The sequence below is a fragment of the Salvelinus sp. IW2-2015 genome, unplaced genomic scaffold (assembly GCF_002910315.2).
Source record: "Salvelinus sp. IW2-2015 unplaced genomic scaffold, ASM291031v2 Un_scaffold5464, whole genome shotgun sequence".
NCBI classification, from domain to species: domain Eukaryota; kingdom Metazoa; phylum Chordata; class Actinopteri; order Salmoniformes; family Salmonidae; genus Salvelinus; species Salvelinus sp. IW2-2015.
Window position 1 is genome coordinate 1 of NW_019946729.1, and position 12,584 is coordinate 12,584.

The following is a 12,584-nucleotide window of genomic DNA, read 5'->3' on the forward strand; positions in this document are numbered from 1 at the left end:
AACACTGTATTTCAAAGTACCTCTGACAATGTTTTTGAATATTACATGACAGACTAAGGGAGTTTTCCCTGTCGGCTGTATTCTGTATAGGCCTAACRCTCYRTTYCTGGGTGTTAGGAACCTAGGGCTTTTYYTCTGTATGGAACACTACCCCTGTAGTGGCATAGACMCATTCTATGTCATTCAGTGACASCTGGCTGTCTTTGACCTGTATCCTGTCCCCATTCTACTGTTTTATTGTCATTTAATTTCCAATTGATACAAGGGCACCTAGACATGATCATATGACAMACGRCCACAACAAAGATCCTATTCTATTTCTRTGGACAAAGCAGACTGTGACCTAGATCAGGGGTCTCAAACATACGGCCCTCGGRCCAAATGCGGTCMTTGAAAGATTTAATGCGKCCYGCGGTTTTCGTCATAAATATAGCCTACAGTCATCTTAGTACAACTAATCCAGACCTTTTCCCAAAACGAATGAATGCATTTTCAAGACTACTTGCCTTCCCGTATGTAACAGTTACTGACTGACCTGGATTTGTTTGGAGGAAAGCTCCTTGGTTCCTCTGAACACGTAGCTCTTTGCAATGCCCTCGCAGCTCAGCTCGTGGACCTGCACCATGCGTCCGAAGGTGATGAGGCCTACCAGGGCGTTGGGGGGCAGCAGGGACAGGGACATCTGCAGGGACTCCTTCAGGGCCTGCARGTCCTCCTCCTCCAGACACGTGTCCACCACGTAGAGGAAGATGAGCGGGGTCGGGGGGCCGCGCTACATTGGTGGCAGAGACGGGATTGGAGAGGTTATTTTACAGAAACAAAGTGCTGGGTCTTTAGTTTTGAGTTGACATGGTTTTTCTATGTTGCAGTGTTTTGAGTTCTTCCATGTTGGGATGGTGTCACATGACATGTGATACACTTTGTGGTCAAGTGACYTTTGTAACCCGRTGTCACTTTGTAAATTGACAACGTCCATTACAATAAACAGCAAAGACTGTCTAAAGAAATGATGAACTTAAAAGTGATGGTAATGTCATGTGGTGTGTACATTTTCCAGTACATTCTTTGTGGCTGGTAACTCAACTTGAGGATTAAAGAAACATTCATATTTGATGAAGCAATTTTGTGGGTTGAGACGTACAACTRCAAWGCCAGGCGCGTGTACAGAACATAGTGTCTATGTGCAAAGTTCAGAGATCTCTATGTAGAACTKWACGCGTTTACCTGCACGATGTACTCAATGGTTGAGAACTGTGGCATGAGCTCAGCCGGCTGGTTTACGTCCGATATGCCGGCGTATGACGGGGGGAACTGTGAAGGAGAGAACGAGAAAAGAAAAGTGGTTAGCTAGCAGCTTCACCTGCTAAAGGAATGTAGATGGGCCACTTTAAAGATATTCCTATTACCACCACTGTGTTCCTTTGTGGAATATGACTAGTATAAACACAGGAATGTAGGTAGGCCCCCTACAGATATGGCTCTTATTATAGGTCTAAATTACATTATGCACCCGGTATTCTATTGGTGGAATGGTGTTTGGTCCTACAGCTCAGTTTACTCCATTGTGGTGTACTCACTGGGTTTCTTTGGAAGCAGAAGTTGCACGCCCATATTTTGGCTCTGTAGTCAACTTGGCTACAAAAGGGGGAAAAGACAGAGCTACTTGGATACAGTGTACAGTAGCAGTCAAACAGACCTGTCACCTAGCCTGAGGCTGTTAGCGCTTCTAGAGCGATGTACATTGGATTGTTAAGGTGTGGATAGGGTTGATCACCACACCTGTCCCTGAGTGATATAGCTACACCTAAGCGTTCCTAAAGATATTCAATACTTAGTTTGATCCCTTTCTTCTCCTACTCTTCCCTTCACCCGAGACGTAAGTTCTCAGAAGAATAAAATGCTTAGATGAAAACAAAGAGATGCCATGTAAGTCGTTGGACATAGCTTAGCTTTTAGCTAAGCGCTTGTAAAAAAGTCAACAAGCAACCATTAAAAACACTCACTCGCCTAAACAACAACATTCACCGCCACTACTCAAATACTCACCATAGCGGGTTTAGTACGGCCTTGCAGTTGGCCCTGCTACAGAGGACCGGTTCGTACTGCACCGGTGGCAGGTCTGGCCTCTCCTGAGTGGGGTGAAGAGGCAGGAGACAGGCACTACCAGCCGGGTAGCTTCCAGCCTGCTCGAGGGCCACAGGTTCCAGCTAAAACGCCACGCCGTCCCGATCCTCATTCTGTTGATAAACTCCTGGTATGTCGCCATGGCAACTTCAATGGGAAAGAAAGTGAAGAGATTCTTAATAAACTCGTCTGGTTAAATAAAGGTAAATAAATAAATAAATAAATATGGAGAAGATTTAGTCCGATAGGTAAACTAGCTCTAGCTAAGGGCAGGTAGTCTGTCTTAGCTTCTCCGAGAGCTGTTTGAGTCTGGAGTTCGGGGTGAGCTACTCTCACTTTTCACTCTTTCCRTGGCTTTGTTCCAAGTTCATAGGTGGAGGCCTATGTGGAATATGGATGACGATGATGTTCGTCATCAAAACCTGTTTGGCATGTTTTGATACTTAAAGAGTCCCTGGGCTAATTTTGAATCCTACGTAAATGTTGGTCACAACTATTTCAACTACGTAACATTTCAGGGACGAGTGAGACTTGGGCTTACATGCCTCGGTAGGTATGAACGGCAGTAACCAGATGTCTTAGATTTCTATAGCTTTGGAAGTCCAGACATATGCTGTGTTTTGCACAATCATGTGACATGTACATTTTATATCTGATCTTATCTAGAAATGAGAAATACACAAAAAATGTAATAAAATTGTCTGATGATGGCATTGGAACATCTCACATGAAAAGAAAAGGGGACATTTTGAGTTCAATGGAAAAGCATTAAAGCGGCAATTTGGTAAAAATACAGGCATGTCACATGATTGAACAAAACACAGGGCCCTAGTTATGGAATGTTATGGAACGTTTCCTTGTAATGTAATTCCATGTAATGTTATGGAACAGACCACCACCACTTGATGGTCTTCTGACACACTTATCAAGACAGAACTGTCTGTTCCAAACCATAGTTCACTTCAGCTATCTAATTCAGATATGAACAAAAATGAACGCCAACACGCACCTCTCCACTCTCTCATTCAGGGGAACCCTCTGCAATCAAACAACTCTACCAGGTGATTGACAGCTGGCCTACAGGACCCTTAACTCGAAGTAGCATTGATCCATTGATTACACAACTGAGTGCTTACATGGACAGACTAAAAACGGTCTATACTGGCATATCTTAGCTATTACTGGCCATTACTAGGAACCAAATGATGATCATCTTGGCAACATTTAGCTACAAGCATGTTGTAGCAGTTAAATGGTTAGACAGGTATCACAAATCACATTTTAGGATCTCGTCCCTGGTAGAGATGCCTTCCTGAAAGGAGGCGGATGCTAGTAGCAGCAACAAGCTAGTTAGCGACAGGTTCTAGTTGACGTTGGCTAGAAACATTGAAATCTTAGGTAACGTTAGCTAACGCATTTTATCAAATTCCGGGAGTGTTTCTAAAGTCAATCTGCCATCGACATATCATGATAACTTGAAATAAAACACGATCATGCAAGTTAAATGAACGATACAGATGTTAACTAGGCTAGCCTTGCTAACGGACTAACCCAGTTTTTAGTCGGCTTTTTTCCTGGACGAACCAAGGAAACGCAAACAAATGGCCTAGCTAGACACTTTTCATCAAATTGATGCAGGCAGATCAGACGGAGAACCATACCTTTTATACAGATCCGGTTGGAAATCCAGACGAAGGTAAATAAATATTAGACTGTAATAAATCGGATCAGCATTTAGGTGATAAATACCGATGCGCAAACAGAACGAGAGAGCGAAGAATCTGTGGGGCAACTCCCGGCCGGTATTCCTCTACTTCAGTAGAATGACGTGTTTAACAATATTCTGGCCCTCGTGTCCATGATTTAGGATACAAGCACGCACACGAGGATCATGGGAAATGAAGTCCTGAATTTATTGTAGGCTATAATAAAGATGACGAAATGCTGTAGCCCATGGCGTTTGATCTGTAGATGGCGCTGGGTACCAAAAGCATACCCATCACCCGCATCATTTTGATGGAGACACTTGGATGGAGAGAGAGAGAGAGAGAGAGAGGAGGTTCTGCTAGTCACTGCAGTCAACGCTCTCCCTCTATTCACGCGCAGTGCACTTGCCTGGCGATGCTACAGCGGTTCTCCTCCCTTATGTATTGGACTGTACAGCTAACAAGAGGCGGGAGATGCGCATCAGCAACCCGCTACCCCGCGAAGCTCTCTCCATTCAGGACGGAAGAGACTAAATGTGGATGCATTCAGGTGCAAACTTGCATGAACTAAAAAACAGTCCATGTCGGGGTTTCGGGATGTTAGATAGCTGCACGTAGCCTTTTCTAGGGCTATATTTCACTGTTGGACGAGGGAGTCGGCGGCGTTCAGCTGTTGCATTTGGGGGCTGAAGTGTTCGGCGCACAGAGAGAGGTCAGGCAACTATGCGATTTGATTTCGACGGTAATTCCGGATCAGTTTGACTTGTGCGGCTGATGCGAGTGGAGGTTGACTCTCAGTGCCCTCTGAGTTGTATTTCAAGCCTGTTGTCGCCGGTATTACCGACAACGGAACCGTAGGGATGGAAAAAGCTAGTCAGCACAGCTTTCGCTGTCCATAACAAAGAGTGAAAGTCCAGCGGAGGACATCTCAAATATACAGGACGAGGACCTTCTCAAGTGGACCAAAAGAGGATTTGGTGCGGAGGCTCCGGCGGTCTGAAGCCGATAAAATGAGCGTGATACTGGACCACAGCAATCTGATCCGCGAGGTCAATCGCAGCCTCCAGCTGCACTTGAACGAGATAAGAGGGCTGAAGGTGAGGAATGGGGCGCACGGCATTTCTAAAAAGATGAGATCATAGTTAACGTCGGGGAGGCCGCACTGGCGCACCTGGGCGCGCACAGCATGAGAGGGTGTTCGGAGTTGAGTTTGCGCGTTCTTTAAAGGGCGCCGCTGTCCACATGATKAAATGGAGGCAGGATGTATATAAGTTCATTTCATTTTACAAGATCTCTCTCCCTCTCCCTGTGCATGTATCTGTGAGCGTGCATGTACCTACTTGTGTGTGTGTGCATCTATCATCTTCCATCAGACAGCATAGTGAGAGGGCATCTGGGCTRAATGTCAAGCATCATCATTCTTCTCTCTTTCTCGCTCACTCACCTGTTGTCTTTAKTCTTCATCTCCTTTGCAAAAGCTTTGGTGTGTAGGCCTGTGGCACAACCTTGGTGCTTGCTCTTGGAATATCATCAACAAACTCTACTAGGCTACAGGAGTAAACCTAGTTMTTTTGTATTTTACCTTTATTTAACTAGGCAAGTCAGTTAAGAACAAATTCTTATTTTCAATGACGGCCTAGGAACAGTGGGTTAACTGCCTTGTTCAGGGGCAGAACGACAGATATGTACCATGTCAGCTCGGGGATTCAATCTTGCAACCTTTCGGTTACTAGTCCAACACTCTAACCACTAGGCTACGCTGCCGCCCCTATTGAACCCAGAATACTCATTAAACTCCTCAAATATATGACTTCTCTCTCCCAAATCTTATTTGGCGCAGTGTAACTAGCAATAATAATCCTGGCATAATCTTATTATTTCTCCAAGCTACATAGACTTGATTTAACATCCTCCTCCAATACTCGGAGCTTCATTAAAACGAGATAGGAGCGACTGAGATGAAGCACGTGGKGATGGAGGAAGGATCCTTGGCTGCTYCAGAGAGCAGACCCAAAAGCCCAGCCCGAAGCACCATGGTACCTAATTAAAGTACACGTGCTGGAGGGTCTGAGGAGTATGTTATTATGGATAATTAGGGGAGGTGGAGAACTTTGGACAAAGATGCCATCATGTTGCAAATGAGAGAGAGAGAGGTATGTTCTGGCCTGGTGCTTTGCTTGCCCTCCCTCCCTGGCTCCCTCTCGAGCTATAAAGGAATTTATGGGTAGTGTATGTCAAATCTTTTGGGTTTTTTAACTCTTGAAAGTCGCGTTATAATACTCCTTCCACAGATTCGTCTCGTTGAGTGAATCATATGATGGATAATCTAAACAGTCTTGAGTCCAGGTCGTTGCAATTCTCTGACTATTGGGTCAAAGTCGATTAATATAGAATTTGCAGTTACTGAATCCAATTCTCGCAGAAGATTGTGTCAAATACCAAACACGACACTATACAGAGAACATGTTTATGAAACGGAAAGCTAACTCAGAATCAACGCCTCAAAATAAAACCCGATGTCACCTTTCCATCAGGGTCGAACCTCAAAGACTTCTGGAAGAGCGGCGAGTGGGAGAATAAATCGGTGCTCGTCCGGGCCTACAAGCACGACATCAGAGTACAACTGTCTTGCGAGGAGATTTACCCAGACATCACCTACTCGCCTGCTAACATCAGACGCCTGCCTCTCTTCTACACACCACAACCTCATCAATCCCCTTCCCTCATCTCTTTTTTAAAAGGTCCTGTCTGAGTGCCCTCCCTGACTGCAGGAGAGAAAGGTACGGTGCCTTCAGCTGAAGGTGTCAACCCACCTATTGGGACTTATTACCACACGCTCTTGGTGAGTTATGGACTGTGTTGTAAGACCAATCGTTTTAGATGTAATAATATCAATTATCGTTGGTGTCCTTCCATGTTGTTGTGTTACAATCTATTTTTCCATTATATCAAGAGTATGCACCAGGAAACAAAACTAGCCGACTCTTATATTTTATTACACTTCATGCAGCAAGAAATTAAACAAAATGAATTGCTTACAAATTATAAAATGAAGATGTTTGTAGAAATTGTCCCTTAAACGAATTAACCCAATTTGTACTTATGTTTTAAATACTTCATAATCATTAATTCATTATCATTAAACATTTGTCGAATTCTAATTTGACTTTGACAATAAAAAAACACTTCCTGTCAAATGTCAGTGACAAAGGAGATCTCAATGAAATGAATTTGAATTCCAGGCTTGAAACATAGACAACAAAATGTGGAAAGTCCAGGGAGGATGAATACTCCATAAGGCCACTGTAATAATGTTATAGCTGTTGCATAGTAATGAAAGTAGGGTCCGCCCACTCAAATCCACGCCACAAGGTCATCGTGTCGGAAGAAACTAGTGTGCAGAACCCTACTCACATCACAACTACTATGTAAAGTTGCTATCGTATTAAAAGTGTCTGCCTACATGAGATAGTGTTATAGTATTACATTATTATATTAAACTACGTCGTTTTAGTATATTAGATTCAATCAATAAGAGGCACGAGGGGGTGTGGTATAATGGGCCACAATATACCACGGCTAGGGCCGTGCTATAATTGGCCGTAATACCACAAACCCCCGAGGTGCCGTATTGCTATTATGAACTGGTTTATCAACGTAATTAAGAGCAGTAAATAACATGTTTTTGCATATGTGGTAATCGTGTGTGAATACCACGGCCTGTCAGCAATCAGAATTCAGGGCTCGAAACCACCCAGTTTATAATTATAATTATAATTATAATATTATATTTTTTTAAAATCTCTGCCTGCACCCAGTAAATAAGGGAATGTGGTTCTGTAATCGGGCACTGCAAGTCAATTTGTTGTGTGTTCAGATGAAGCCACCATGTGAAATGTTGACAATGTTAGCTACAGTGGGATTGGTGTGAATCCGGACTAAATCAACCAAACGTTTCGTTTCTGGGTGATTGATGGTGGTTGTTGAATTGTGTGTGTAATGTGGTACAGTAAAATGGAATGAAATAAATAATTTGCTTCCTCCTAGGTCAATAAACAACACACGCTGCCTCTTACAGCGTTCATTCTCTCTCTCCTTCTCTCTCTCATTTCTCTCGACTCTCCGTCTCTCATCATCTCTCAATTCTCTCTCTCTCGTCTCTCTTCTCTCTCTCTCTCTCACTCCCTCAACCCAACAGGTGACCTCTGTATCTCTGTCCTCCTCTCCTCAACTGGTGTTCCTTCTGGTCATCACTGAGACCATTCCCGTCCACACTCTGGTCATTCACTCATCGGGGAGTTACCTCCTTCTTCAACTATGATCTTTGTCCACCTCTCGCATCGTCATCACCGTGTTCGTCTTGAAACGTCCACTACCCGTATCACCAATGACCGACACCTGCCGGGCTGGGTCAGGTCCGTCCTCCTCAGGTAAAGAGAGGAGAATTAGCGTCAAATCTTAGCCCAACTCTCAGCCCAACCTTAGACCAACTGTTAGACCAAACTCTCAGACCAACTCTTAGGCCGACTCTTAGACCCAACTCCTATAGCCCAACTCTAGACCCTTTAAGGCCAACTCTTAAACCAACTCTTAAGCGCCAACTCTCAGTCCCAACTCTTAGACCCAACTCTTAGAACCAACTCTCAGGACCAACTCTCTGAGGCCGACTCTTAGGCCCAACTCTTAGCCCAACTCTTAGACCAACTCTTAGGACCCACCTCTTAAACCAACTCTTAGCCCATATAGACCAACTCTAGGCCGACTCTTAGACCAACTCCAGACCAGACTGTTAATGCAACTCTTAGACGCAACACTCTTAGCCCAGTCTTAGACCACTCTTAGGCCGACTCTTAGACCAACTGCTAGACCAACTCCTTAGACCAACTCTAAACCAACTCTTAGCCGCATCTTAGCCAACTCTTTTAGACCCAACTCTCTCAGCCAACTCCAGACCAACTGTTAAACCAACTCTTAGCCAACTCTTCAGCCAATCTTAGCCAACTTGTTTAAACTACTCTTAGCGCCAACTCTCAGACAACTCCCAGACCAACTCCCAGACCAACTCTAGCCAAACTCTTAGACAAAACTCTAGACAACTCCCCAACCAACTCTTAGACCAACTCTTTAGACCAACTCCAGACCACTCTTGTACCTACTCTTAAGAGCTCACCTATTAAAACCAACTCTTAGACCAACTCTATTAGCCCATCTTAGACCACTCTTTAGACACATACTTTAGCTCCTCATTTAGAGCCAACGTTAAACCAAACTCTTAGCCAAAACTCTCAGCCCAAACTCCCAGACCAACTGTTAAACTAACTTCTTAAGCCCAACTCTTCAGCCCAACTCCCAGCACCAACTGTTAACAACTCTTAGACCAACTCTCAGAACCAACTCTTAGACGCAACAGTTAACCAACTCTTTAGCCCAAACCTCAACCCAACTCCCAGACCAACTCTTAGACCTAACTCTTAGACCACTCCCAGACCAACTCTTTAGACCAACTCCCAGACAACTTCTTAGACAACTCTTAGACCAACTCTTAGACCAAACTCCCAGACCAAACTCTTAGACCAACTCCCAGACCAACTCCTCAGATCCAACTCTTAGACAACTCTCAGCCCAACTCCCAGACCAACTGTTAAACCTAATCTTAGCCCACTCTCCAAGACCAACTCTCAGACTCAACTCTTAGGACCCACTCTTAGCCCCAACTCAATCATTAGGAAGGGTTCTTAAGTGTTTTGTATCAAGTTGTAAATCCTATTAAATACACTTAATTCTTATATATTTTGTTTTCCTCTGGTGTTTGTTGTTATATTTGCTTTGTTGTACCTGTACTATATATACAATACAATGGCCTACACAAGTACCAATACAATACTATACAATACAAATACAATACAATACAAATACTATTTAAATTAATACTATAGAATACAATAACCTATACAAACAAACTAAGAATGCAATACCAATACCATATACCAAGTACCAATATAATACAATACAATACTATATCACTACATAGCTAATGCAATGGAATCATACAATGCAATACTAACAATAAAATACAATACTATACAATTACCAATACAATGCCTAATACAATACTATAATCAATATGAAGACTATACAATAACTATAACAACAATGCAATCCTATACATAACTATAATATACATAACATACTACTTTAGTTAATAATTACATAACATCTGAGTAATGTAAATTGTCCTGGTGTCCGTATCAGGGGTGCTACCCAAGAAAGTCCATGCTGATGGACAGTATTGTTAATTGTTTCTGTGTCCATCAAGGTGCTACCCAAGAGTCATGCTGAGATGATCAGTATTTAATTGTTCTGTGTCCATTGACAGAGCGGTGCTACCAACGAAAACATGCTGTGAGACGGGCCCTATAGACCAGTAGCGTGGAGCAAGCGCCCTCGTTCAGACAGCGGGTGAGAGCAGAGGAGCAGCGAGAGGAGGAGGAGGAGGTGAGGAGTGAGGGAAGGGGAAAAGGAGGAAAGAAGAGAAAGAATAGTCTGAACGGTGGGTGGTTGGTGGTGGTTTGGTGGTTGTGTGGTTGGTGGTTGGTGGTTGTTTGTTGGTGGTGGTTGGTGGTGTTCGTTGGTGGTTCGTTGGTTGGTGGTTGGGTTGTTGTTGTGTGGGGTGGGTGGGTTGTGGTGTCTGGTTTGCTGGCTGGCGGGCGGCGAGTGGTGGGTTGGTTGGTTGGTGGTCGGTTGGTTGGTTGGTTTTGGTTGGTTGGTTGGTTGGTTGTTGGGTTGGTTGGTTGGTTCCGGTTGGTTGTGTTGGTGTGGTGGTTGTTGGTTTGGTTGGTTAGTTGGTTGGTTGGTGTTTGGGAGGGATTGACAACTGATCCAATAGAAATGATTGAATTGTTAATTCCTCTCAAGTATCAATGTTCCCTTTCTGTGTTCACATAGTCCTGATGTATTCCCATAATGGTTAGAGGATTAACATGTGGGGTAAGATAATACACTCAAGTAAATTGTTTGGCCCTCTGGATTAGGGTTAAAAATATCTGGTGACTTTCTTGGAAGTCAGGATCAAATAAGCAGGACATGCAGGAATCCTTCACCTGGGATTTCTCGAAACCTTATGAATTATTTTAATATTCCTACTGTATCTCTATCTATCTCTCCTTTTACCATTCCCATTGCATTCTATTCTTATTCCCATTTCATTCCATTCTCGTTCAATTCCCAGCAAGAGGAGGGAACTGCCTGGATTCGGAGACAACAACTTGACATGAGGGAGGATGTGGAGAAAGAGGGGAAAAGAAGTGCCCTTTGCCCCTGCCAACAATGGGAAGGAGAACCCAGAGACAACAGATCCGGGGAAAACTGAGCCGCCAGCCGAGTCCTCAGAGCATCAAACACGGTGGTGGCCTTCTCCGTCCTGTCCCCGGAGATTAAACAGGCCATCGAGAGCGTCAAGTACATCGCCGAGAACATGAGAGAGCCCGCAACAAGGGCAAAGAGGTGAGTGGGCTAAGCTAGTGTTAGCGCTGCATGGAGAAAATACATTAGTTTATAGCTTAAAATTAACACCAACTGAAGCTCTTACCTTCAACAGGGCCAAAGGGTGAGTGGGTGGGCCTGCAAGTTAGCTTGTTGGAGTTCAATGGAGAAATAACAGTAAGGTTACGAGTGGTGGGGAACCTGCAAGTAGCTTTGTTGGAGTCAATTGGATGAAATACAGTAGGTTTAACCTTTGGGTAACACCAGACTAACTTTTAGCTTTATCAGGACCAAAGAGGTGAGCGACATTTTGTACTGTCAATTTAGGCACATGCGTTTATTTCAAGAACTCTTAAATACAGCTAAAGACGCAGGCCAAGAGGTTGTGTAGGTGGGCTAGAATTGGTGTATATGTAGACCTTTGGTTAATGCGCAGTCAATGGGGAAATAGGTTCAGCCTTTGACTAAAAACAAATCGCTTTAGGCTTAAAAAAATGCCAAAAAGAGAGTGAGTGGGTGGGCTAGCATTTAGATGCTCATTAGCTTTTATTAGCCGTACAATGGAGAAAGTAGGTTTCAACTGCGGCCTACAACAAATATCTTCCACTAACGACAAGGTCAACGATGTGACTTTGGTGGGCAGCATTAGCGTACGTGATAATGTTCGCTTCGTTAGCGGAACAATAATAGAAATAGATTATACTTAGGCAAACAAAATAGCTTTTGCTTGCGTCTAACAATAGGCTCAAGAAGGTGTGTACCAGTTAGCCATACAAGCTCATGTTAATTTGAAGGAATATGTTTTCTCTCCGCACTGGTCTCTTCTAACAAAGATTCATGTTCCCTACTCCGCTTTTCGGGAAGTTCACCCATGTTTGTATGAACTCCCTTGTTTATTAATTATCAACCAAGTGGATTATTGTTGGAGGGAACACTGGAGTTTAAAATCCTAATAGTTTAAAAAGTTTCTCTCTCTGTAACAATAATAGAAAATAGTTACAGAACTTAGTGAAAAATAAGTCCCGTGTTCTTTGTGTTGTCTTCTGAGGTTGAACTCTCCCTTGGGGAAAGCTTCTTTGATATGTAAAGTACTCTCTTCTCAATCAGCTTGTCAGGCTGCTGCTTCAGAACACTTTGGTGTGTGGTGTGTGTGTGTGTGGTGTGTGTGTGTGTTGTGTGGTGTGTGTGTGTGTGTGTGTTGTGTGTGTGGTGTGTGTGTGTGTGTGTGTTGTGTGTGGTGTGTGGTGTGTGTGGTGGTGGTGTGTGTGTGCT

General features: G+C 43.7%; 1 protein-coding gene and 1 pseudogene across 1 annotated transcript; both read right to left on the bottom strand.

Annotated features, from left to right (window-relative positions):
- Nucleotides 1-508: 508 nt before the first annotated feature.
- On the bottom strand, nt 509-3,939 carry LOC139026674 (protein transport protein Sec23A-like). The gene is made up of 5 exons (XM_070442001.1): nt 3,786-3,939; nt 2,047-2,271; nt 1,578-1,635; nt 1,225-1,311; nt 509-772 (listed from the first exon to the last, which is right to left on the bottom strand). Exons 4-5 carry the CDS (start codon nt 1,258-1,260, stop codon nt 524-526), a joined length of 285 nt encoding a protein of 94 aa, XP_070298102.1. The 5' UTR covers nt 1,261-1,311; nt 1,578-1,635; nt 2,047-2,271; nt 3,786-3,939; the 3' UTR covers nt 509-523.
- Nucleotides 3,940-4,758: 819 nt separating this feature from the next.
- The window catches only part of LOC139026675 (coiled-coil domain-containing protein 85A-like), a 29,093-nt pseudogene continuing 21,267 nt past the window's right edge, over nt 4,759-12,584 (bottom strand).